Source organism: Suillus paluster (genome assembly GCF_016628075.1).
Source record: "Suillus paluster strain FC165 chromosome Unknown EDB91scaffold_6, whole genome shotgun sequence".
Taxonomy (NCBI): Eukaryota; Fungi; Basidiomycota; class Agaricomycetes; order Boletales; family Suillaceae; genus Suillus; species Suillus paluster.
Genome location: NW_024537566.1, coordinates 287,967 through 313,702, shown reverse-complemented (window position 1 = coordinate 313,702; position 25,736 = coordinate 287,967). Strand labels below are relative to the sequence as shown.

The window sequence follows — 25,736 nt, the reverse complement described above, 5'->3', positions numbered from 1 at the left end:
ACCTTACTTGTTGCACTGTGGGTCACTCGGCCTTTATTTTGCACTCGAGAGAATTGGACATTCAGGATGTCTACTTTGATGGAACTCGATGCTTGACAATGACGTAGCGTGCTACAGTTCACTATTAATATCGTGGAAGAGCAATTTAGTTGGCACCAAAATTCGGTGACATTCAGGGTAGTACTCCGCAAGCAATATTAATTACTTCCCCTTGATCTAGGTATAACATCGCCCTGTAATACCTCGGGACGTAAAGCCCACAGATATAACTATGTATCGGCTTCGCGAAGTCTGATATCAGTAGACTGCATTGTATGTAAAGTGATGATGCGAGGGTATACATAATATTGCGATTTTTGTCCGCGAGCTCGTCCAGCGAGACGGAATGCTCCCGAACCCATAAGTAAAATGTCCTTCCTCGCCACCTACTAAACATCAGAAGGTAGATGATCGTGTTGGGGGTGGTGGGTGCGGGCCGGGGCCAGTTGGTTGTATTTGACCTTCCTGCTGAGCCTTGAGCAGGTTTCCGACGCCTACAGCTATGGCGCCAACTGCTTGAGCGACACCAGAAGCGAGGACAGTCCCTCCGCTGATCGCAGGGATTGCAGGGAGGGTCCCTGCTGTAATGAGGACGGCACTCAATGTCGTCATAGCTCGTGGGTGCTCCGCACTCAGGAAATTGAGGGCGTTACACGCGTTGAGGAGCCATGTTGGTGCATTCGATATAGCTGTGACAGCTGAATCGACGGGTTTCAGTGTATACTCAGACGATCTGGCACGTGTCACTTACTGCCGTCAGGGGATGGAGGAGATATTACCGCATTGTTGGAAGTTAACGCATGGCTAGTTAACGCATTGTTGGAGGTCACCGTATGGTTTGATGTACCCGAATGGTTAGATGAAACTGAATAGTTCGATGAAACCGTGGAGGTGGTCAAGGTAGAAGCCATGGTGTTCGCGCGGCTTGGTGCCCTGCGAGGCTTGACCACAGCTGAAGCAGCGACGAGCGCTGACTCAGAAAGCATCTTTACCGTGTTTGGCCGACCTTGCTTGGGCGGCAGGGGCGGCGGAATTTCCACCATGGAAGAAGTCACTTCTTTGCGCGACCCATCTTTGTCTTTTATGGATTTTCTTCTAGTAAGCCACATCATGGCTGACGATTTTGGCTGAACGTGGACATGAACAGGTTCTGTAACGTTGACATCGATCTCCCCTGTATCAACCGTGAGGCAACAACGAGCATGCAACGAAGATATTTACGTACACCCCATGTTGCGCATTGCAATCGTGAACTTCTTCCAGCTCCAGCGATATTTGCCCCCATTTACTTTCGCCATAACGCTCTTGAGCTCCTGGAGTCTGGCTTTCGCATTTTCTCCCATATAATGTTGTGCGACTTTGTGCCAGTACTCCTCTGGCACCTTCCGATCGACGCAGCCAACTTTGATCTGATGCAGGAAGTCGTCGACGGGCATGTCATTCTTCGCCTCGCCGTAAAACTTGGGAGGGTTCTCCCAAGACTCGTAGATGGGTTCCAAATTGAACTCTTTGATCTTGAATGCTTGTAGCATAGTATCCCAAGATGATAAAGATGTAACGATGAGACGTGGGTGTGGTTATGTTGAAGATGAAGTTCCGAGAATCGGGCGCTCCGGGTATTTATGCAGTGAGCCTCGTGTTGACGGTATGGTCGATATTTGCCATGGTACAGAATGGACGTGCATCGAGACGCTAGTTGTTGTACAAATGACTAAAATTTGATATGACCGATCGGATCTGATGTTCCAAGGTGAAGTGGACCTCTGTTATAAATCTAGAACGGAATGGGGTGCACTGCATGGTGAGACATGAGGCTACTACCGCTACTTCGATTGCCGAGTGAATACTAGAATGAAAGCTCCATTACGAAGAGAAGAACGATGGCCGCGTGTTTCAGATAATCGCTTGTCGGGCGTAATGAAGGGGTAGGTTTAGGTGGCACGTTCATTTTGCCACGGGTCGCTCGCATATTACGGTAGAGTTCGGCCCAATGTCGGGTGGAACATCTTCGAGGTCAATGTAGAAATTCGAGGAATGTTGAAGAGCCAAGATCGAGCGTAGATCGAGTAAGGTAGCTGCTGACAGAAGACAGCCCTGCGCCAGAGCAGTATATAGGCGGAGTATTGTGAAGCGAGTTCGGAAAACATTCTCCCATTTGTTCGCCGCGCAGGGTTCGGTAGCTATGGGAAATGAATGAGGAACTTGCGGACGGGCGACGTACATAGCATAAAGTGGTCGGCACGCCACATTACCACGGGCCACCGCTCAATTGCCGCAGGGTGTTTGACGACTTGTTCATTCTCAACCTCGCTAACAAAGTGCGGACCATCTTCGAATATCGAGCGCGCTTATTATATCCCTTTGACGTCATGCGGGATACAAGCGAAATGAGTGGAGCCTTGGAAAAATAGGTTCGAATGATCTATCAGAGGACGCGGGGTATATTGCAGGTTCAGTGACGTAGACACGAAATAGTACTCGGTTCAGTTGCTCACTCGAGTGGAATCTCGCAGTAGGCTGAGGGTCCCGCACCAAAATGGCAGTGATGTTGTCGATTCCAGCCTGGTGGGTCATGGGTTCCATTCCGTCAGAGAGGTTTTCCATCAGCTCGGCTGACCAAATTACTGGTGCAGAGTTTCCTCCGGTAAGCGGGAGGTAGCTAAAAATTGAATACAGAGAGCGACCCGCTAATAACTTGGACGTCGAATGTAAGTGCGAGGGAGATCGATGAGATTCCTGAGATGAACGAGGCGAGGTCCGGACAAAGTTGAGCTTTTCTTGACGATACATGCCCAGAAGGAGATGGGATAAACCAGGCTTGGGGCTTTATGGCTGACTATCATCAAAGGGGAAAATAGCGAACCCGCAGTTCAGCGGCAGCCGATGTCGTCAGAACATGATGCAAGAAAGCGATCACGGCTTACTTGCGCCCGCGGGCACGTTCCATGCCCAATCCGATGTGAAAGGTGTGCTGAATATCGCAGTCCAGATATCCAAAAGTACCACCGACATCGGCATTGTGTTGCACACACTCGGAAGTTCCTCGGAAAGCTAATATTCAACCATTACAATGCAATGATCGCTCTGGCACATTCAGCTGAATTATGACAAACAGCCCATCACATCACACCTGAACTTGTACTCTTGATATCTGAGAGCCCATCTGAACAGCAGCTTATACGACCGTCATGTATACGAACGAGCGTATGTCGGCGAGTATTCCTCCGAAGCACCCTATCGCAACCTTATCCAAGCAACTACACCCTTCAGTTGCAGCCCCAGAAGTTTATCTTCGGGTGCTTCGCAACAGATGAGTCCAGAATATGTGCATGATCTTCAAAGCCCTTTGAATTTCTTACAGAAGCACTATCATGAAGAAGTCAACAACCACCTTCATAATGCGTATTATGAAGCTTATCTGACGACAAGGGTGGAGTGTTGCTATGCCTCTGAGGATAGTTTCATCAGGGTTCTTTAGGTTCTCCCTTCCGGGTATTCCTTCAGTCTGAAGGTTTATCAGCGGTGAACTGGAGAGAAGATAAGGTTCAGGGTGGTTGAACGTTCAACTGTAGCCCGACCTTTGGCAGGTGAGCGAAGTAATGTGTCCTCTCTTTAAAGCATTTTTGGATGATAGTAGATAATCCAGCGTATATTATCTAATCTAGACAATTGAATCAATCGATACTTATGGTAACGGCATCACTTACAAGACTTCTCGAAGGTGGTATAGGGTCGCCCTGGTTGACTGCTTCGTTGTTAGCGCGAAATCTTTCAGCCAGCCAGTGAGAGAAATACCGCTGTGGCTTGGCCATCATAGGAACGTTCCGGTTCAGATTTGGTGCAAAGCAGTGACACTGTCAATGTGAAACCATGCCAGCAATATTAACTTGACTTTTTAATGGACTCTTCAATTCGTAATTTCGAGCGAACTTCGGAGTGGGCCAAATCCTGCCAGGTCATCTGGGTGTTGCACTGGACACGATCTCCAGCAATCTCCGCGCCTCTCCGCGCGCTTGAAGGTGCCTGGTAAACGGTAGTTGGTGAAATCATTGGTCCCAAGTTGAGGCTGACTCGTGCTTATGAAATAATTCAGCAAATTTCCCACGGGAAATTTGATCGCTGTCTTGATCTTGTTTCTCTCGTTCTTGCTCGAACCGCCAATTCTATATTCCTAATGCTGTTCGCCGACTCACGAGTCTGCGTCGCCAAGACCAACGAGTTTTTGTACCGTTATCACCTTCAGAATGGGCGATCAGCTCGTAATTGCATACACTTGCCATGTACCACGGATTTATCGCTATCGTGTATAGCAGGCGTGCGCAATTAATGCCCAGGATACACGTCGGTTGACGCAAGTGTCGCATCTGCTGGTCATAATGTGCCTGACCTTCAACATAAGCAGTCTCCAGCAGTCTATCTTAGTAATCCCGTGCAAGCTCATTCAAGGTGCCCTTTTTCGACCAGCTTCCCACTAGACACTTTAAGGTCACCCCGGACCCCATCATGATTCGGGCCGCCATCTCACCTCCAACCGAATTGATGACTGCGTTGAAAATATCGCAGATATTTTGCAGGTACGCTATCATCTAAACTTCACTACCACACCACATAATCAGGGGCTATACCAGTGCCAAGTCTAACTTAATTACCGGATCTCGTCCTATCTCGTCCTTACCGCGTTCTCCTGGTGGAAGTTGGCTGGGATCAATTATCTCTATGCAGGGCCCCACGAATACCGGATCCCGTGCCTTTCAATCGAAGCTTCCCGTCTGTCAATTTCCAATTGAGTTCAACTATTCTCGTCAAGGATTTTCGGTGCTTCCCACTCCATTGGCGAAGAGCATCGGCGATCCATGATCTGGTCTGAAGCCATTGTATGACAATCTCATTCGGTTCTCTTGCCCTAGCAAGATTCAGCGGACGGCCTAACTTAGTTATGCTAGCACCGATTTTCCGTCATCAGGCAAAGATATGCGGTGGTTAAGCTCCTTACTCTCCATGATTTGTTCCCGCAACGCCCTAGGCAGAGGTCCCGAACAGGTTCAGGGGACAATTCTCAATTGGATTCTCATTTGAGTGTGTTCTGGGATGCCCGGAAGCATATGTTGGGGCTCGGGGCATTGCAGTCCAGACATCAACCGCAGACATCGCACGCACTCGGAAGTTTCTAGTCTCCCCTATCTAGACCAATCGAAGGAAGACAGTCGTTCCTTGTAATGCATCGCTCAGGTACATTCAGCTGGATTATGAAACGCCCGCCACACCATTGTCAACTCACATAACTTGCACTCTTGAAATTAGAGAGTTCGCTGAATGGATCGTACGAACGAGCGTATGTCGGCGCAATATCGGCGAGTAGACACTTCTCCGAAGCACCCTATCGCAACCCTATTAAGGTAGGAATTCACGCTTCAGTTCAACTTCGTTGCTGCCCCAGAAGTTTATCTTTGGGTGCTTCTCCAGAGATGTCCAGAACATACCCACGAGCTTCAAGTTCAAAGTCATTTAGACTTCTTATGGAAACACCATCACATGGAACGGGTCTGCCCAGGTCTGCCCGCATGGGAAATTATCACCAGAAGTCAACGACCACCTTCATTATGCCTGTTCTGAAGTCTATCTCAGTGACAAGCTTGGAGCGTTACTATGAAGACAGTGGCGGTTGAAGATACCGTAGTAAATCAACGATGAATTGGAGAGAAGATAAGGCCTAACTTGAATCAAGGTGGTTGAACATCCAACTAAAGCGCTGATTCTGGCAGGTAATGCTATCCTCTCATAACTGTAAAGTTTTTCTTGCGGATGGATGCAACCCCCAGCATATATTATCTAATCTAGACAACAGACACATTGAAATCAATCGACACTGATGGCAACAGCGATCATCACTTACAGTATTAGCGAGACTTGTCGAAGCCCACAATCATGCCAAACATAGATACATGGCTCGACGAACGGAGAATTGGGGAGGCAGCTTCATTCCCGTTGTCCTTTCGGAGTGTCATATCACGGTCACGGAGAGGCGTTTATCTTGAAACGTATGGACATTGTCGTTTGACCATATATAGGTCATAAGTTAATTCACTGCTTCATTGTTGGCGTAATTTTTTTCAGCCAACCAACGTTAGAACGTTCCGGTGGAGATTTGGTGCCAGCAAATTCATACTGAAACTGCAGTGGAAGTGGACCGTCTGGTCTCAATGAGTCGTCCATGAATATTTGAATCATTGCACATGAAATTAGAATCACCTGGTGTCATCGACGTGTCACTCTAAGTTATTACTTATGTAATAGTCACAATCGAGCGAAACATTTGATTGTCTTGATCTTGTCTTTCTAACTCTTGTCCACACACCAATCACTGAGTCTGCATCGCTAAGACTATCAAGGTTCTAAGTATGGCATATGGGCCTTATCACTTTCAAAAAGGGCGATCAGCTCGGGATTGTATACACTTGCCCTGTACTACCAGCTGTTGTGTACAGGAGGCGTGATTGATGCCCAGGACACACGTCGGTTGACGCAAGGGTCGCGTCTGACATACCGTGACCATCATGTACCTGACCTTCGGTTATTTGAGGCAGCCTTGGACCAGCGGCCTGCGCTAGGCAGGCCAGCAATCCCCGTGCCGGCGCAAGCTCATACAAGGTGCCCTTTTTGACCAACTTTTCAATAACACTCGTCCACCCCGGATATCATTCGGGCCGTCACATCTCAACTCCCACCAAATTAATGATTGCGTTCAGATATTATCGCAGACACGCCACCCTTCAAACCTCACAGCCCCACATATTCAGGGGGATGACCCTAGTCCAATTACCGGACCGTCGTATCTCGTCCTTATTGCATCCTTGTGCTGGAAGACTGAAGGTGGCTGGAATGTCCACAAATCCCGGACCCCATGCTTCCCCATGCTTGTCAATCTGTCAATTCTCATACCATCCTGATTTCAACTATTTTCGTCAAGGATTTTCCGTGTTTCCCGTTGATGTAGAGCCTTGGCAACCCGAGATTGGTCTGCAGCATTGTGTCGTTTTGTGATGATCTCATTGGCGTGGAGGCCCAGTTGTGCTAGCACGTCATCAGGTAAGAATACCGGGTAGGTCCCCTTCTCTCCATGATTTGTTTGCAGAACGCGGATCTTGAAGTCCAGGAATAATTCCCAACTGGATTTCTTATTTGATGCTACACTCTTGTTCTGGGATGTCCGGGAGCAGCACTTCTTCCCGATGGTCAAGACTAGATATTACCATTGCGACCATTTGGCAAGTACACGAATGTTGTGAATACATATATTGAATCAGATTCAGAATGCTCGCATCCTGAAAGCGGTGTTCTATGTAATAATTGAAAGCGGTATCTACAGGGAATGGCGAAATCAGCGCATCCGACACCTGCGGCTGAATGGCGAAAATAGCGCAGCTTATGGTACAAACAGAGGAAAAAATATATATAAAATAATAAAAACCTTTCACAAGGGCGTCTCGATAAAAGAGTGAGCACGAAAAATCAAAGCGTGGTCGTCTCGCGGAGCTTGCACGATGAAAGACCTTAAATCTTCTCGAAAATCGTCTGAGCCAGAGAGAGCCCCAGGGTATGGAATTCAGATAAGGTGGGTAGTCTGATAACAGCTTCGAATGTTTAATCTACCCTCCATATAGCTATCGCACTCTCTCTATTCGCGTAGAGGAGAAGGCGCTTCCTTCGAAGGCCAAGCAATCAGCAGATCCGGCAGATGCCATAGCCAGCATCGACGTCCACCTCATCGGCACAGACGAGGTGTACACCCGTTACTCCTGTCATCCTACTGTTGGCCTCGAGTCTGCAGCAGTTCAACGAAGGTCCAAGGATGGCAAGAACGTCATCAGCCCACCTCCGACACAACACTGGAAGAAGATCCTTAACTACATCTTCGGAGGCTTCAATTTCCTCATGTGGATCGCATTTATCGTCACCACAGTACGCGTTCATCAGTTTTATCCCGACCAGTCATTCACCCTGTTTCTTAGCTCTCGTACAAGCCTCTGGGGGAGCCTAACCCTGCCATTGTCAACATTGGGGTCGCAGCTCTGCTGGTACGTCTGAGCCCATGTCATGATTCAGTTCATTTATACTCCCTTTCAGATGCTCGTCATTATCATCTCAGCCACATTCTATGCCTTCGTGGACTGGAATGCCAGCAGAATCATGAAATCCATCAAGTCTCTTATTGCGCATGAAGCTGCTGTAATCCGTGATGGCAAGCAACAACTTATACCTGCCACGGATATCGTTGTCGGAGACATTGTAGTTCTCAGCACCGGCGATCGAATTCCTGCGGACCTAAGGATTGTGTCGGCTTCATCTGACTTGCGCTTTGACCGCTCCCTACTTACTGGAGAAAGGTGATTGTATTGTAATTCTCTCGAAAGCCTGACTCATAGTTTTTCAGTGATATGGTCCCTGGGTCCCTCGATGCCACATCTGACAACGCTCTGGAGACTCGCAACCTTGCACTGACCTCGACCTTCGTGACACAGGGTACCTGTAATGGCGTTGTGTTCGCCACTGGTGACAGGACCGTCATGGGACGCCTTGTTAGAATGTCTGGCGAGACAAAATTCAAGCTTACGACCATCCAGAAAGAGATCTGGTTTTTCACCAAGGTTATCTCCTCAATCGCTTTCACGATGTTCGGTATATCCTTACTGCTCTTCGGTGTGTGGTTGAGGACGACCTATCCTGGATATGAAACCATCAGTATTGCGATCATGAACTCGATTGGTTGCCTTACGGCGTTCGTGCCGCAGGTAAGTAGTCCAATTCGATGTTCTTAATAGCCTCTCTGAAATCACCTCCTTGAAGGGACTACCCCTCTGCTTTGCCCTTTCACTGACCATCATTGCCCGTCGCATGTCGAAGCGGCACGTTCTTGTCAAGAATCTCGCAACGATTGAAACTCTCGGATGCATGTCTGTCTTATGTTCAGACAAGACCGGTACTTTGACTGCAGGCAAGATGGTAAGTTTTTCGTGCCCAAATTTGACATCGTTCTCTTGATTAATATCTTCCAGGCGGTCGAGTCAATCGCCTTTTTGGATCACCATCTCTTGATCAGTGAAATTGACGAGCAGATCTCCCAAGCACCAGACCCTCAATTCTTCGCTGGCTTGAGCGCTTTGCACCATACGGCACGGCTGTGTAACGGTGCAAAGTTCGACGCTGCGACTGCTGACCGGCCTATTCACGAGCGAAATGTCAAAGGAGATCCCACTGACACGGCCCTGCTTCGCTTTTCCGAGGCTCTGTCTATCCCAACTTTGAAGATTGATACGCCAGCGTTGCTATCATCCTGGAAAAAGCTCTTTGAAATTCCCTTCAATTCAAAAAACAAGTGGATGCTCAGCGTCGTTCAGGAGACTCACACTGCTGAAGGAGATATTACTGAGAAGGACTCGAGAGCATGGATACTCGTGAAAGGTGCTCCAGACATGCTAGTAAAATCCTGCAGCACGGTGATGAGGTCCGATGGCACCGTTGTCCCCTTTGATGAAGCATCAAGGCAGCACATGGCTGATCTTCAAAGCAAGTGGTCGAGTGAAGGACAGAGAGTGCTTGCCTTGTATGCATTGTGCTATGATTGTGCGTTACACTTTACTGATGCTCGTTCAGGTGTCGCAAGCCACTGGACGCCTTGAAACCGAACCTATCTCCAAATGACATGGAGGAATTGATGTACTCGGAGATATGTAATCTCACTCTGGTTGGACTGGTCGGTATCCGCGATCCACCCCGTCCAGACGTAGCCGCAAGCGTGGCCATTATCCGTCGCGCTGGTGTCAGGGTTTTCATGGTGACAGGAGACTTTAAGCTCACTGCTGTCGCAATTGCACGCCAGGTGAGTTGGAGCGAGTGCCTCCTGGTATCGAGGATTGATTCGATTGTACTAGGTCGGCATCATTACACAGCACCACGTTGATACCATCGATCATGTCAGGGCCGCATCATCCGAGAAGCACCTCGTCGATATTCCACTACCTGCCATCAAGCCTTCGGATGACGACCCTATCCGTGCATTGGTACTCACAGGAGAGGACGTTAGCGCTCTTACCTCCCTTGATTGGCACGTAATCGTCGGGAGATACACTGAAATTGCGTTTGCTCGCACCACGCCTGATCAAAAAATGAAGATCGTCGAGGAAATCAAGGCCCGGGGCGACAATACTGTGGCTGTGACTGGCGACGGTGTGAACGACGCACCCGCTCTCAAAGCTGCTGACATTGGTGTCGCGATGGGGAGCGGTAGTGATGTGGCGAAAGAAGCCGGTAAGGTCGCAACACTTTTTCAAGATCAATATTAACTCTCAATGCTTACAGCTGCACTGATCTTGTTGAACAATGACTTTGCGTCTATCCCAGTTGCCATCGAAATGGGTCGTCTGGTATTCGATAACCTCAAGAAAGTGACGCTTTACCTCATGCCTGTAAGCCAATCATGATTGAAATAAAATAGTTGCTTATCCCAACTCAAGGTTGGAAGCTACACGGAGTTCATGGCGGTGCTCTCGAATGTTGTCCTTGGAATGCAGATTCCTCTGAGCTCCTATCTACAAGTTTGTTTCTCCATCACCAATGACGTCGTCATGTCAATTTCCTTGATGTACGAGAAAGCTGAAGCAGGTAAGCCTATAATTGTGCACATCTTCTGGCAATCCCTCAATGCGCGATAGATCTCATGTTGCGGAAGCCTCGCAACGCTAGAACCGACCGCCTTACCGATTGGAGACTGTTCTTCCAGATATACCTGGTGAGTTAGTCTGCACAAAGCGATGCTTGGAACTCACAAGTCACATATTACTAGTTCCTTGGACTGATGTCCTGGCCATGCGCGATGAGCATGTGGTTTGTATACATGCGTCAGCAAGGCCTCGGATTCAACGACGTGATATTGGCTTATAACAAGTGGGCCGACGGCTATCATGGCTACTCGCTGGACCAGCTCAATCACTTCGTTTATGTCGGCCAGTGCATCTAGTGAGTGGTGATGTCACTCACCCCAGCCTTGTATTCATACTCATTATCATAAGCTACGTGACCATGGTATTCATGCAGTACGGAAATCTCCTTGCCATCCGAAACCGCAGGGTTTCCCTACTCAATTCCAACCCTCTATGGGGACCTCGCAAGAATATTGCGGTTCCGATTGGCATGGTCGCGACTGCCTTGATCGCGATTATCAATCTGTACGGTCCAGGCTTACAGAACGTATTCTTAACGACGCCTATACCTGGAATGTTCTGGGGCCCCCCGTTCGCCTTTGGCTTAGGGATTCTCTGCGTGGACGAAGTTCGCAAGCTGATTGTGAGGACATATCCGAAGGCAAGTACCAACCTCGTCCCGATTTCCTTGATCCTGATGGCAAATTACAGTCGATTGTTGCTAAAATGGCTTGGTAACACATTTGGGTCGTCAAGTGTCTCGCTTTGGTCTGCGAGCATGTTACTTGCCTGTCAGTGCTAGGACCATCTTATGAGTTAAACGGACGTCAGATACCGACACCCGTATATCTGTAAATAGTATAGCCTAGAAATGATATAAATACACACCTTGTCTCCTTTAAAGTATGAAATTTCTACGAAATGCATCTTCCAGATGGGGAATATTTCTTCGAAAATCATGTCAGGCCTTGGCAAGAACGATAACATAAGGCAAATAAAAGAACGGAAGAATGGTACGTATACAATCGCCTAGGAACGATGGACAGAAGTTAGAACCAAGGAATAGCCCTGGAACGCCCAACCAATTCACATGCAGTGTCGTATGCTTGGTGCTTTAAGTGACCGTAGAAGTCCGGCTCGCCAACAAGTGCTCACACTAGCGGTTTCCCGCCATTATAGTATCTCTCATTAATATTGATCTCTCATGCTATGCGCGGGGACTCCGGGGAGGCGCGGGGCCATGGCTTTAGCAGCCCCTGAATTCATTCGAACTGCAGATGCTACAACAAATCAAACGAGCTCCACGATATATTGGAAAGGATCTCTTCCTTCTCTATATACATGCGCACATACTTCACGTTGGCTCGCGCGATGAAGCACAAGTACATAGTATAAGACCCCGAAACCTTGTTCGACTTTTGACACCCTGTACATCAGGCTGCCTCCCTACAGCAAACGAATGTCGCCAACGAACCCTTTGGAACATAAAATAAAAATAAAAGAAGCCCCGGATCGGACTACCGTTTCGGACCTCACCGCGGAGGCCATTCCTCTTCGGTTATTTTATGTTGGAGAACCTCGTTTGGGTAGAGAGTCCTTATAGGTCGCTTCAGGGGCAATTCAGGGGTGTATGGCACTATGAAAATAAAAGGTCACCGGCTGGATCACCCGCCGCATAGGAGATGATAACGGTGCTAATCACCATCTCGGCTGAGTCAATCATGCATACATGTGCACAAAACCAGGTGATCATGATCGGTTCATTGCCGATTTCACCATCCCCTCAAATGGCCTTTCGGGTAACAGCCCCACTCACTGTACATTTTATTTCGCCCATTTTATTTCGTGCAGGCAATATACATCTCATTTGCGAGTGACAGTCAGTGGGAATGGAACAGAAATACAAGAAGTCGTAAGTATTTTATTCTAGGTCTACAATATTGTAAAGCGTGCTGAGATTGGGATGTACCGACACGGCACGTATCGCAAAGGCGTGAATCCCCACTGAAAACGCGTACTAACCGACTTCTACACCACACCAAATTCTACACTGATCCGGTCTCTGGTCTTCGCCAGTCTCCTTGAAAAACGCGTCCCGTGCATCCGAGACGTCGTAGACGTGCTATGATATACACAATCTTGCAGTTGAGATTTCGAGTATGTCGTCGTCGTGTCGTCGCGCTTGCATTGTTGAGAGTCCGCGACACGAATTTAATGATTTATCCAGCAGGTTCCAATACATTTTATCAGCTGCTAGCGCTGGTTCCACACGCCAATATACACTCATTTGTGAAAAAATAAAATGAGTGAAATAAAATGTAATTGAGTGGGGGTAACATGTTTTCTGGTATTTTTTGACTATTCGCCTATTATCTAGAAGGATAACCGAAATAACCACCAAGCTACTTCGGCAAGCTGCAAATGGACCAGCAAATTGTTTCTATTACAATCTGAACTAGCATCGAGGACTCGGCATTTGAAGTCATTTATTATCCTCCGCGTCCGCGACGATCCTTCGAAAAAAAAAGACCATTTGGCCAACACCCACCAGCAGCTCAACCTTACTCACCCACGTTATCTCCTTCCAGCGCTTCGTTCTCGTCACGACTGCCACGCTCGCTGTTGTCCTCTTCGCCTCTTCATCACTCTCCATGTCGAATCGAGAACGTCTCTAACGCCGGCCACTATCCCCATCATCCTGAGCCTTCCTCTTGTGATTGACATGCTTCCTTTTGTTCTGAAGATACTACTTTGTGATCTCGGCAGTGACCCTGTCATTGTGTAAAACATACTGTATTCGGGAGGGTCGTGAGAGGTCAACGGCACTTCGAAGCGTCGTATCAACCGAGTTCTTGGTAAAGGCAATGATCAATTGACGTGAAGTGAGCTCGTAATGATGACCCATCGTTTGTGCTCAGGCGAAGGATCACCATAGGTCTGCCTCGCCATCAGATGTGTTTTCTTGGGCTGGATTGTCGGGTTGGGGTGTGGGGGAGCGTTGACTTGTGTAGAAAGTCGACGAGAGACAGCAGCAAGAGATGAGAGAAACACATTTGACCACAGCGGCTGGCGGTGTGGAGGGATGTGAGCGAGAATCGGCGGTCATAAGCTGGGATCGAGGTAGTTAGCCATCGAGGGGTCGGACATCACAGGCGTGGTGTAACTCACTCCGTGTGCTACAGGAAACAAACAAAGCTATAGCTAGCGCGGTGATGGGAGACTGGTGGTTAGTACCAGAGATACGGCTGATAGTACTAAGCTGAAGTTTGCCATGATCGACGGAATTGGAATGAGGTGAAGGAACGGGTGAGGATCACCCGGACACAAGGTCACCTGATGCCAAAATCACCCATCACCGTCTCACTACAGGCTGTCAACGGACATTTCACCAGCGCAGACGATGATCAGAACCTCTTTCCGGTTTCATTGTGGTAGTAAACGCCCTCTTTCACTCCAAGTCGTGATGATCGATGTCTTGATCTTGTTTCTTTCGCTCTTGTCCGAACCGCTGACGCTTCGGTTCAACCTTCAATCCTTTTGCATCTCTGTCAACATCATGGCATTTGTCGACTCTCGAGTGTGCGTCGCCAAGACTAACAAGTTATCGCCTTCAGATGTGTGCGCAATTACATAATGCCCAGGACACACGTGTACGTCGGTTAACGCAATCTGCTGATTATTTCAATGTTCACGTACTTATCATGATGTACCTGCCCTTATGCTAAGCAGCCTCCAGCAGTCTGTAACAGAGCAGTGAAAATCACGAATCCCGGGCCGTACGGGCCCATGCAAGATGTCCTTTTTCGACTGGTTTCCCAATAGTACTGAACATTCTCACCTGGGTCCGGACCCCATTCGGGCCGCTATCTTACCCCCGACCGAATCGAATTGCGGCAGATATTTGCAGATACCCTGCCCTTCAAACTTCACCCTCCGCACCACATAACCAGGCGTTATAGCAGTGCTGAGCCTAACCTAATTTTCGGATCTCGTCACATCTCGTCCTTATTGCGTTCTCCTGCTGGAAGTTGACTGAGATGAATTATTTCTGCAGAGTTCCGGTCCCCATGCCTGTCAATCGAAGCTTCCCACCTGTCGTATCATCCCTGATTTCAACCATTTCCGTCAAGGATTTTCTGTGTTACGGAAAGCATTGGCGATCCAAGATTGATCTGAAGCCATCGTGTCATTCTGTGACATGATCTCATCTTATGTTACAGGATTCCGGATTCGGCCCAAATTATTGAATAGCAAAAACAGCTCCTCATAAACAATAACTCATTGGTACCGTCACGTTCGAATCTTGTTTCGGTTTGACAAGGCACGGTTGACTAGGTTTCAGCGAAAACTCCCAAATTTCCTTCTGTCTGTGTGGTTTTGCCAAGCGCTCGTATTCCAATTCCAACCGCTGAAATCACTCGCGATAATCGATTGTCATGGACTCACAATCACCTCTTGCGAGCAATTCGGTTGAAAGGATAAGTGGAATGCTTACTAATTGGACCAATATGTCGGGACACTGTGAAAGGTAATTACGGTCGCGTGGAGTCTGCTAGGCTGGGGCATGAATAGCAAAAACCGCTCTTCATAAAATCCGAAAAACTGCCACATTCAAACTTGGGCATGTCGGTTCAGCAAGGCACGACTGACGCATAGGTTTTGAGCGTCCGGCGTGCCCGCAATTTCTTGGAGCAGATAAATAACGAGAAGAACGAAGTTGGTTTGTCGGACGACTTCGATGGCAGACGTAACACCGTCTCCTAAGCCCGGGCAAGGCTATGGCATTCAAATTGCGTTTGTATTCTATTCGCATCTCTACCTCGCAGTATCTCGCTGAACTTCCAACGAACAGATACCGTACATTATCAGTTCGCGTCGAAGAGAGGCAGACGACCCCCAAATCTCCAACAGACCCAGCGGATGCCATTGCAAGCATAGATGTCCATCTACTGAGCGTCGGGGAAGTGTATACCCGGTATTCTAGTCATCCCACAGTCGGTTTGGAGCTTGCTGCTGTTCGTCGCAGGGAGCGCGATGGCAAGAATACCATTAGTCCTCCACCTACTGTCTACTGGAAGAAAATCCTTAATTATATTTTTGGTGGCTTTAACTTTCTCATGTGGATCGCGTTCATCTTGACCATCGTGGGTGTCGTCAACGTTCGTTTACGTTTGCGACCTTTCTGATACGCATTTCAGCTCTCGTATCAACCGCTCGGGCCTCCTCAAGCTTTTGTTCTTGGTGTTGCCGTGCTGCTGGTCTGTGTCTTTCAGCGCCAGTTCTCTGTGTCCCCCTTCTCATGAACCACAGCTCCTCGTGATCGTCATTTCTGCTACATTTTACGCTCTGGTCGACTGGAATGCGAACAGGATCATGAAGTCAATCAAATCCCTAATTGCGCATGAGGCCGCGGTCATCAGGGACGGAAACCAGCAAATCATCCAAGCTGCTGACATTGTGGTTGGTGACATTGTCGTCCTCAGCGCTGGCGACCGTGTCCCAGCCGACATGCGTGTTGTACAGGCATCATCCGACCTTCGCTTTGATCGCTCTCTCCTGACGGGTGAAAGGTATGTTTCTTGTCCTACTTGCTTGAATTTGGCTGAAGTATAGTTGCAGCGATATGGTCCCAGGAGCACTTGATGCAACATCCGACAATGCTCTGGAGACTCGTAACCTCGCATTGACTTCTACTTTTGTGGTGCAAGGGACTTGTAATGGCGTCGTGTTCGCCACGGGAGATAGGACTGTTATGGGACGCCTTGTCAAGATGTCGGGAGAAACAAAGTTCAAGCTCACCACTATCCAAAGAGAGGTGTGGTTTTTCACCAAAATCATTTCGTGTCTCGCTCTCTTCTTCTTCTGCTTGTCGCTTCTTCTATACGGCGTTTGGTTACGGAAGACGTATCCTGGGTTTGACACTCCGTCTTCTGCGATCGTAAACGCAATTGGCTGCTTGACTGCGTTCGTTCCCCAAGTAGGTGACCAACAGTGAAAGTTTCCAATGCTTTCTTAGTTGACATCTTGCAGGGCCTCCCGATTTGCGTGGCACTCTCATTGACTGTCATCGCCCGTCGTATGGCTAAACGTCAGGTCTTGGTCAAGAATCTGGCAACCATCGAGACGTTAGGATGCATGTCTGTTTTATGTTCCGACAAGACAGGCACCTTGACTGCAGGGAAGATGGTGAGATTAAAGATGCACCTGCTCCCGCTACCGGCTTGCTGATGGACCCACAGATGGTCGAGAATATTGCCTTCCTCGATGACACATTCGGTGTCGAGGAAATTACAGATAGGGTTACGAAGGCATCAGACCCCACCGTATTTTCTGCTTTCAAGGCGCTCCATCAGATCGCGAGGCTTTGCAACGGCGCGAAATTCGACACAGCGACTAACCACCTTCCTGTGCAGAATCGTGCGATCAAGGGTGATCCGACCGATACCGCTCTTTTGCGTTTCTCCGATGCCCTTTCAATACCAGAGCTTGGTGTGGATGCCAAAACTCTTCAGCAGGATTATCAAAAGCAGTTTGAGATCCCCTTCAATTCTCGCAACAAATGGATGCTTTCCGTGGTTTCCGAAGTCAACACTGCGGAAAAGCAGGCGGAGGCAACCTGGATGCTCGTCAAGGGAGCTCCTGATGTTTTGTTCCCTTCTTGCAGCAACGTGCTACAAAGCGATGGGACAGTCGTCCCGTTGACAAGTACAGCGAGACAGACGTTCCACACGCTTCAAGAGGAGTGGTCAAACGGAGGTCAACGAGTACTCGCGCTGTCAGTATAATTACTTTTGCCTTACCACCCTGACATCTGACATCGTCGCCGAAATAGATGTAGGAAACCTATAGAAAAGATCAAGGCTGGACTTCCACCGAACGACATGGAAGATCTTATGTACTCGGAGATGTGCGATCTGACCCTGGTTGGGCTGGTTGGAATTTGCGACCCTCCTCGCCCGGATGTGTCGCCGTCGATTTCCATCATTCGACAAGCTGGAGTTCGAGTCTTCATGGTCACTGGTGACTTCAAGCTCACTGCTATAGCCATCGCACGTCAGGTAATTGCCTTCATTTTCCGTGGCTGTGAAATCCTTGCTGACCCCCTTTTCCAGGTCGGTATCATTACTCAGCACATTATCGACACCATCGAAGAAGTTAGAGCCGCTGCTTCTGAGAAGGTCACACCGAAATCTTCTTCTCTGGTCAAGCCATCCGATGATGATCCTATCCGCTCCCTGGTACTTACGGGGGGAGACGTCACATCTCTCACTTCAGCCGATTGGGATGTCATCATTGGGACTTACACAGAGATCGTATTTGCGCGCACTACCCCTGACCAGAAAATGCGAATTGTAGAGGAGATCAAAGCTCGCGGAGATAATACAGTCGCAGTCACCGGAGATGGTGTCAATGATGCGCCAGCACTCAAGGCTGCCGATATCGGTATTGCGATGGGTAGTGGCAGTGATGTGGCCAAGGAAGCTGGTAAGGATTTTGCTGAATGGTCTTTCGACGATACTGATACTATCACTCTCAAGCCGCCTTGATCTTGTTGAAGAATGACTTTGCTTCCATCCCTGTCGCGATAGAGATGGGTCGACTAGTCTTTGACAACCTGAAGAAAGTCACGCTGTACCTCATGCCTGTGAGTCATATTAACGTGGGCAGTATAATCTCAGCAGGTTTGATATTCATGGTGTTGCAGGCTGGAAGCTATGCGGAATTCATTGCGGTCCTTACGAACGTGTTGCTAGGCATGCAGATTCCCATGAACTCGTATCAGCAAGTCTGTTACTGCATCACCAACGATGTTATCATGTCCATCTCGCTGATGTATGAAAAGCCGGAGTGGGGTGTGTGCTCACGCGCTCAGGAGCTTTTCAGTACTCACTTCCTGTTAAAGACTTGATGCAACGCAAGCCACGCAACGCCAGGACTGATAGGCTTACGGATTGGCGTCTTTTCTTGCATGTCTACTTGGTACGTTTCATGACCTAGGTGATCACAGTGTGCTCGTGTTAAGTACTTGCCCAGTTTTACGGACTGATGCTGTGGCCCTGTGCGATGGCGATGTGGTTCTTGTACATGCACCAGCACGGCCTCAGCTTCTCTAACGTTATCTTGACTTACAACAAATGGGGGGACGGCTGGCAAGGCTTCAGCGCCGATCAACTAGCCCAGTTCGTAGACGTTGGTCAATGCATTTAGTGTGTCGTCATTTTTTCCTTTCGCAATGCTGATAGTAACGGCCAATAGCTACGTAACGGTGGCCATCGGACAGTACGGGACCCTTCTATCGGTTCGCAACCGCCGAGTATCGATATTCCAGTCGAATCCTCTGTGGGGCCCGCGCCGCAACTTGCTAGTGCTTGTCGGCATGACAGGAACCGTCTTGATCTGCATCGTGAACCTCTATGGACCTGGCTTCCAGCAGGTATTTAACACGAGGCCTATCCCAGGGATGTTTTGGGGGCTTCCGTACATCTTTGCGCTGGGGATCTTGCTCATGGACGAATCTCGCAAAGCCATTGTGAGGAATTATCCGAAGGTATGTTACATGGCCGAACTGGAACTTGCATTCACACTTTCTTTATAGTCTTTGATTGCGTGGCTGGCATGGTAAAGTCGAAGTGATCAACGGAATCATGATGTTGGAATATTTTTTTACGAAGTTGTACTTGGTGTAAATTATACGATGCGTGAATGTTACCGACTGTTGTTTCAGTAGGAGCTGCGCATATTCAATTGAGATAAGACAAGCCTTGCTGCCCCTGACCGGCACCCATCGGGGAGTATCCATGATCACATGATCATCTTCTTACCATAAGTAACTGGGAAGTTATCAGTTTAGTAAGTTGATCCCCCACCACATCGCAGACGGAACCTTCGACGTTCTGCAGTCGCACCAAAACTATTTGATTCTCCTTGCTATTATATGCCAACAAGGTTTATAGACACATCCAAGAAAGAAAATTTGACAGCCAAACCAACTTTGATCTACTCTTATCAAGAACCCCATCATGAAATCGTTCAAAGCATCAGTCTTCTCGACATTCCCGCCGAATCTCTCACTCATATCACTTCCTTTCTCTCTCCTCCGTCGCTCCTCGCACTCTCCAGGACAAACCGACGTCTCAATGAACACGTAAAAGATGATAATACCTGGTATCGGGCTTTTATCAACCAATTTCTTGGGATTGGTCCCGAGAATGATCTCGAGAATGAGAGGATTCTCTTACTGAGGAAGTCAGAAAGCACTTGGCGCAGGGAGTTTATCATGAGGCATAACCTGAGGCGGTTTGTGGATGTGTTCTACATTCAGTTCCGCTCTGATCCTTATCTCAGGCGCTGGGAACGTTCTCGCAATGGGACGCTTACTCATTCCCCTCAGGACACTGCCATAGACGGTGTTCATTTGATGTCCGAATCTGGTCTTCTCACATCTTCGATTCAATATGGAGTAGTGGCTCGCTCACTTCCGCTCAGCGGAAAAGTTCTCAAGGGGTATCTCGATGCTGCCGGAACAGGGTTGGGTATAGGAAATCCCAACGTTGAATTCACACCGAACGTCTCTGCCTGCAGTCTCACTTCTGATGGTGGCACTGCTAGGGCTTTCTGGGGGAAGCGCAATGGGGAGGTGGCGGTAACTACCGCTGCTCGAGTCATGGATCCCGGGCGTGCCTCTTCAAAACTGGTTAGATGCAAAGTCGAAGATCATCACGATGGTATCGTGAATGAGATCACTTTGGATCCAGTTGTTGTTAGCCGATTTGTATCCGGAGGTGCCGACGGGCAGGTCAAGTTGTGGGATACCAAGACGCTTGTGTGCTTGTGGTCTAGCAACAAGCAGCTCCTATCGCTTGTAGTGGATCCATTCCTTAAGGTGTCTTCTGCTCTTGCGGATGGCATCATCGTTGGTGTTTTGAATAGCGGAGACATTCTCCTGTGGACATCATCCCAACTGTCAGACGACTTCTCCAGTCCGACATCATTTGCACAACATCGCATTATGCTCCCTATTTCCAAGGAGCACCCGTCTCCCCAGGATGCAATCATTCCCACACCAAAGCCAACGACGCTGCGTGTCCGTCGTCACTCACAGACAACGGCAGCACTGCTCATCGGGTACTCCGATCACCCATTCTTCTATCGTCTCGTAGTTGACCTTACATCCGGCAAATACGAAACTACCGCATTTGGTGATCCCTCATTTGGATACAACTCCATCGTCGAACCTGCCTTTGCAGCTCAGCTAGATGATTGCAGTTTCATCCTCACTGGTGATCAGCTGGGTTACGTTGGCATTTACGATTGGGATATCCCTCAAACATCTTCTGTTGTTGCACCTGCTCGCAGATTTGAGGCCCAGGAAGATGGCGCCGTGACTGCGCTTGCTTGGAGCTCGCTTGTTCTTGCCACAGGCTCTGCACGCGGAACGACGACGGTATGGGACGCGCTCACCCTGGAGCCTCTTAGGCTCTTTTCGTCCCCTGTCCCCCGTGCTGCACCAGGTCGTGAAGTTGGAGGCGTCAGCAAGATTCTGGTTGAAAAGGAGTTTTTGATCATCATTGTTGGCAACAGGGTGATGTCGTGGAAGGTGGGACAAGTACACGGTCGCGACGCTCCGCACAAGAGCAAACATTCTCGCGCGAAGAAGAACCCAATTTCCAAAGGACAACGTACGCATGTTTTGATCCGTGTATATTCTCAACTGACCAAATGTCGCAGAGCGATACGATCTGAACAAAGACATAAACGAATCCAGACGTGAACTGGAACACGAGAAAGCTTATACGCGGCACACCATGGGGCGAGAGCGCGAGCAACGTTCCACTCTAAATATGCTTGGACTTTCGGAGTCAGAGGCAGTAGAATATGTGTTGATGCTCTCCCGCGAGGAAGAGGAGCGCCGCCGACTTTCTCACACCATCGATGAAGGTGTCTTTGAGGGGGACTTTGAAGATGAAACGTTCTTGCCAGTTACCTCAAGTTCTTCAACCACGCATGGTCCCCTATCACCTGGATCGAACCAGTCTTCCTCCAGCTCTCTTTACAGTCATCGTTCCCGCGCCTATCCACGCGCCGCCCGTCCCGTAACGAATGAGAAAGTACAGGTGTCTCCTCCCTTCGTTCCAGAACCTATGGAAGCCGGGGTTACCATCAGCCCGCTCAGGATACCTACATCGCTACCAGGTTCTTCGACAGCTACGAGATCTTTACCCGACGTGGTTCGCAGCACGTCGTCATCTTACGAGCACTTTCCCTCGATCAGCTCCAGCATTTCCTCATCGACCAGCAGCCTAGAACACGTTCGACCTGCGTGGAGCACGCCCTCACGATCGGCGCCTTCTTCCAATGGATCTTCATCCCCACATATCGACACACCTATCTTGCGCTCACTTTCTTCTGCGAGCGTGGATATTCACGATAGGCGGTTTGAAGAAGAGCTCCAGATGCCCCTGGATTTAGATGAAGTAGATGATGATTTGAAGTTTGCGATGGAGTTGAGCCTTGCGGAAGCGCGTAGTCGAGGCGAGGTTTGAATAGGAAGGTAGGTGGGCTGTCGTTGATAGATGAGGGATTGAATAGAGCGCTGGGATAATTTCTTTTACTTCATTGAAATTAGGATTGTCTTGCATATATGGCTGCATGTTGATTGATGTAATGTTGGTCTTCCCTAGTCAGACCAATCGAAGGAAGATAGTCATTAAGTGTTACTGTTGTGCTTCTATGAACTTATTTTCTTTGTCCTTGACACACGCTTACTAGGCATGTTTCTTATCAGCCTACTATAGAGTTTCGACACTAGCTTCGTCACGTGCATCCCGTGACTATGTCACACTCAGTGTCACAGGTTCGAATGTCCATGTGACGTGTGACCATACCCAAATAGATTCGTGAGGACATTGGTGCTTCGCCGCTTGCAACTCCAGCAACCAGTGCTTCGTGATTGCAGCAACTTGCTTCAGCCTGTCAAGGATTCGCCTCGCATAGTACTGAATGGCAACAAGTGGACTTGGAGACTCCGTGGTCTTAAATCCTGCCAGGTGAGTCTGATCCATTTTCAAGTGTCCGTCATGCCATTGCAAACTGATACATTCGTTGCTTCAGAGTGGCTCTCGTGTGGTCGTATTTTTTGACCAGAGCGCCTTCTGCTCAATGTGAGATCAAACAGTTGCTCAGCATCCCGACTTCCATGTGATCAACCATCCCATCTCAGACTCTATCTGTTGTGCAGCTACTCGACATTTGTGTTTGAAAGTCTGGTCTGGTCCGGTTTTTTATCTATTTTAGATGCAACCAGACCTGGACCGGTCTTTGTTTTCTCACTGTCAACCTAAAGACTGGACTGGACTGCATGCAACTGGTTGCCACCAGTTGCGGTGACATCATGTGGTCAGTCCAGACCGGTCCACACAGCAACCGGTCCACTTAGTCTAGAAAAAAGCCTCATGCATAACACAACTTGCCAATTGAACAATATACATTAGTATGTGTGCTAGTAATCAGCATCCCCTCTCCCCTTCCACCGTCAATGTCACCCCGTAAATCTGCACATCAAAAAAAACCAACAAAAAAGGCTAGTGCCAATACAGCACTAGTACCACAGTCTTGCAATCCAAAAAGCCGTGCACCTAATGCTAAGCCCTCACCAAAGAAGAGTCAAAAACAACGAGCTCCAAGTCCTGAGACCAGTGAGGAAGATTCAGGCAGTGATGTCAGCATCACAGTGAATAGACGTACCTCCAAAAAAAGGTAGCTGCATCCAAACAAGCACTGCGTCAGAGTGCAGCATCTATCAAGATTGTGGATGATGTGCCTGACATAAGGGAGCCAGAGATTCTCAAAGTTGATGAACTGGACCAGGAGAATGAGGATGGGGATGAAGATAAAGCTGAACTGGATGAAGCTGGACTGGATGACGACAATGTATGATTTTGTGATCTGCTAAAGATACAGTGGCTCAAAAAACTGTCCACATGTTTTCACATTTTTCACTATCTATGATATTGTGTGATAATATACAAAGACCTCAAGGACATGCTGGTACCATATTGTAGTACTACTTCAGGGCTTTCAATTGAGCACTATGCCGTGGGAATTGGTGAAGATAAGGTGGAGATATGAGGCTTACAAAATGATGACTCATGCGGACAGTTTTTTGACTCAAGTATTTTACAGTGATAATCAGGTATTCTAGTACTTTGTGTGACCTCCCCTGGCTTTAATTACTCCCACTATCCTTCTAGGCATACTCTTGAAACTATATCTAACTATATAAACCAGAATGTCTCTTGTGTCATAGTCAGAATCACCATAAAAGCCATCTCCTCTGCTTAAAGAGATAATATCCTCTCCCTGTCCTATTCTGGCCTCTCTGCTCATCAAATTTCCTCTAGAACTGGAGTATGCAAGTATACTGTGACCAATTTTATCAAAGAAAGCCACCTGGACAAGGAAAACTCTTGTGAAGGACATCCATCTCTACTCATAAGAGGGCTATCATCCAACATATCACTACAGGAAAGGCTGATAATGCTGTCCAAGCCACCCATTATATCAATTCCACCATTACCACCACTGTCTCTTCACAAACTGTGAGGAATGTTCTCAAGGTGGCTCATCTCAAGGCAGTAACAAAGCAGACATGCCTATTCTCTCTATTACACATAGGCAGAGAAGACTAGCCTTTGGCTTGGCCCATCAAAACTGGACTATAGAGGACTGGAAGCATGTTATATGGTCAGATGAGACCAAAATCAATAGGATTGGGTCAGATGGGAAGGTATATGTATGGAGAAAGAAGGGTAATTCTCTAACAGACAGAGAGGTTAGTGGGACTGTCACATTTGGAGGAGGTTCTCTAATGGTATGGGGCTGTATGGGATGGAATTGTGTGTGTATGCTTGCTGAAGTTGAGGGGAGGGTAGATGCTAAGCAGTATGTGGACATTCTAAATGACCACTTGCTGCCTAGCATAGCTGAATCAGGGATTGAGGGAGAAGACATCATTTTCCAACAGGATAATCATCCCAAGAATACATTTAGGAGAGCCAGACAATGGTTTTAAGAACATAATATCAATGTTCTTGACTGGCAAGCACAGTCCCCTGATGTCAATGTCATTGAACATCTCTGGGGAACACTCAAGATGAAGCTTCAAGCCTATGAAACCCCCCTAAAGGAGTATGGGAGCTATGGGAGAGAGTAGTAGTGGAATGGGGAAATATTACAGCAGAATATTGCCAGAAATTGATTGAGAGTATGCCTAGAAGGATAGTGGGAGTAATTAAAGCCAGGGGAGGTCACACAAAGTACTAGAATACCTGATTATCACTGTAAAATACTTGAGTCAAAAAACTGTCCGCATGAGTCATCATTTTGTAAGCCTCATATCTCCACCTTATCTTCACCAATTCCCACGGCATAGTGCTCAATTGAAAGCCCTGAAGTAGTACTACAATATGGTACCAGCATGTCCTTGAGGTCTTTGTATATTATCACACAATATCATAGATAGTGAAAAATGTGAAAACATGTGGACAGTTTTTTGAGCCACTGTAGTATATCAGCTCACCATCAGTAACAACAGGACAACGTCCCATTGAAGAAACAGACAAAAAAGAACAGTGCAGACAACCTACTCACCATCTTTTCAGGACATATCACTGTTAAGTTTTGTAGTCCAGAGGGCAAAGTTGCTACCAAGGTCGGACACTGGTGTGTAGAGTGCAGGTCAGTAACTTGTAGCCCATAGTAGTAATACAAACTTACCATCGAATCACAGGAAGGACCACGTGTTTGTGAAAAAGAATGGTGAGAGGAAAGCATTTCATGTGGGGTCCAATTTGTCGTGTCATCAGCACATCCGCAGCCATTATGAGTTGTATCGGGAACAGTTGTTAGGTACCATGCCAGCTCAAGAGGCAGAGGGGTCGGGGCTTGGCTTCAGCTCTTGTGCTGCGCCCTTAGCTGAGTACATGCCCCGAATTTGGAGCA

At 48.1% G+C, this 25,736-nt stretch overlaps 6 protein-coding genes across 6 annotated transcripts; 4 read left to right on the top strand and 2 right to left on the bottom strand.

Annotated features, from left to right (window-relative positions):
* Positions 1–38: 38 nt before the first annotated feature.
* Positions 39–1,790, bottom strand: EDB91DRAFT_687112 (uncharacterized protein). The gene is made up of 3 exons (XM_041328103.1): positions 1,265–1,790; positions 791–1,213; positions 39–737 (listed from the first exon to the last, which is right to left on the bottom strand). The coding sequence occupies exons 1-3, from the start codon at positions 1,569–1,571 to the stop codon at positions 436–438; spliced, it is 1,032 nt and encodes a 343-aa protein (XP_041181705.1). The 5' UTR covers positions 1,572–1,790; the 3' UTR covers positions 39–435.
* Positions 1,791–2,053: 263 nt separating this feature from the next.
* Positions 2,054–3,851, bottom strand: EDB91DRAFT_1078440 (uncharacterized protein; the record flags this gene model as incomplete). Its single annotated transcript, XM_041315017.1, has 7 exons — positions 2,054–2,133; positions 2,261–2,386; positions 2,535–2,698; positions 2,964–3,090; positions 3,170–3,202; positions 3,240–3,273; positions 3,747–3,851. The coding sequence occupies 7 exons, from the start codon at positions 3,849–3,851 to the stop codon at positions 2,054–2,056; spliced, it is 669 nt and encodes a 222-aa protein (XP_041181704.1).
* Positions 3,852–7,514: 3,663 nt separating this feature from the next.
* Positions 7,515–11,639, top strand: EDB91DRAFT_1107160 (uncharacterized protein). Its single transcript, XM_041317503.1, has 15 exons — positions 7,515–7,651; positions 7,701–7,998; positions 8,049–8,114; positions 8,164–8,423; positions 8,471–8,828; positions 8,884–9,039; positions 9,093–9,640; positions 9,691–9,916; positions 9,969–10,344; positions 10,396–10,502; positions 10,551–10,698; positions 10,749–10,825; positions 10,880–11,052; positions 11,106–11,397; positions 11,448–11,639. The coding sequence occupies exons 1-15, from the start codon at positions 7,581–7,583 to the stop codon at positions 11,472–11,474; spliced, it is 3,183 nt and encodes a 1,060-aa protein (XP_041181703.1). The 5' UTR covers positions 7,515–7,580; the 3' UTR covers positions 11,475–11,639.
* A 3,567-nt stretch (positions 11,640–15,206) lies between these two features.
* On the top strand, positions 15,207–19,464 carry EDB91DRAFT_686824 (uncharacterized protein). The gene is made up of 14 exons (XM_041328102.1): positions 15,207–15,530; positions 15,589–15,880; positions 15,935–15,994; positions 16,047–16,306; positions 16,356–16,713; positions 16,767–16,922; positions 16,976–17,511; positions 17,569–17,794; positions 17,849–18,221; positions 18,275–18,589; positions 18,640–18,716; positions 18,771–18,943; positions 18,993–19,284; positions 19,333–19,464. Exons 1-14 carry the CDS (start codon positions 15,475–15,477, stop codon positions 19,357–19,359), a joined length of 3,201 nt encoding a protein of 1,066 aa, XP_041181702.1. The 5' UTR covers positions 15,207–15,474; the 3' UTR covers positions 19,360–19,464.
* A 690-nt stretch (positions 19,465–20,154) lies between these two features.
* EDB91DRAFT_1234974 (uncharacterized protein) lies at positions 20,155–22,279 on the top strand (the record flags this gene model as incomplete). The annotated part of the gene is made up of 2 exons (XM_041321267.1): positions 20,155–21,415; positions 21,465–22,279. The coding sequence occupies 2 exons, from the start codon at positions 20,155–20,157 to the stop codon at positions 22,277–22,279; spliced, it is 2,076 nt and encodes a 691-aa protein (XP_041181701.1).
* Positions 22,280–23,271: 992 nt separating this feature from the next.
* EDB91DRAFT_1243974 (uncharacterized protein) lies at positions 23,272–23,672 on the top strand (the record flags this gene model as incomplete). The annotated part of the gene is made up of 2 exons (XM_041322357.1): positions 23,272–23,466; positions 23,523–23,672. 2 exons carry the CDS (start codon positions 23,272–23,274, stop codon positions 23,670–23,672), a joined length of 345 nt encoding a protein of 114 aa, XP_041181700.1.
* Positions 23,673–25,736: the final 2,064 nt, after the last annotated feature.

Excerpts from the sequence above, each read along its gene's own strand:
- EDB91DRAFT_686824 (XM_041328102.1), top strand. The coding sequence starts at position 15,475 with ATGGCAGACGTAACACCGTCTCCTAAGCCCGGGCAAGGCTATGGCATT. Across the intron at positions 15,881-15,934 it reads TCGCGTTCATCTTGACCATC|CTCTCGTATCAACCGCTCGG; the intron begins GTGGGTGTCGTC and ends TACGCATTTCAG. Across the intron at positions 16,307-16,355 it reads TCTCTCCTGACGGGTGAAAG|CGATATGGTCCCAGGAGCAC; the intron begins GTATGTTTCTTG and ends GTATAGTTGCAG.
- EDB91DRAFT_1107160 (XM_041317503.1), top strand. The coding sequence starts at position 7,581 with ATGAAAGACCTTAAATCTTCTCGAAAATCGTCTGAGCCAGAGAGAGCC. Across the intron at positions 7,652-7,700 it reads GGGTATGGAATTCAGATAAG|CTATCGCACTCTCTCTATTC; the intron begins GTGGGTAGTCTG and ends CCCTCCATATAG. Across the intron at positions 10,503-10,550 it reads TGACGCTTTACCTCATGCCT|GTTGGAAGCTACACGGAGTT; the intron begins GTAAGCCAATCA and ends TCCCAACTCAAG.
- EDB91DRAFT_687112 (XM_041328103.1), bottom strand. The coding sequence starts at position 1,571 with ATGCTACAAGCATTCAAGATCAAAGAGTTCAATTTGGAACCCATCTAC. Across the intron at positions 1,214-1,264 it reads TGCAATGCGCAACATGGGGT|GGGAGATCGATGTCAACGTT; the intron begins GTACGTAAATAT and ends CGGTTGATACAG. Across the intron at positions 738-790 it reads TCCTCCATCCCCTGACGGCA|CTGTCACAGCTATATCGAAT; the intron begins GTAAGTGACACG and ends CCGTCGATTCAG.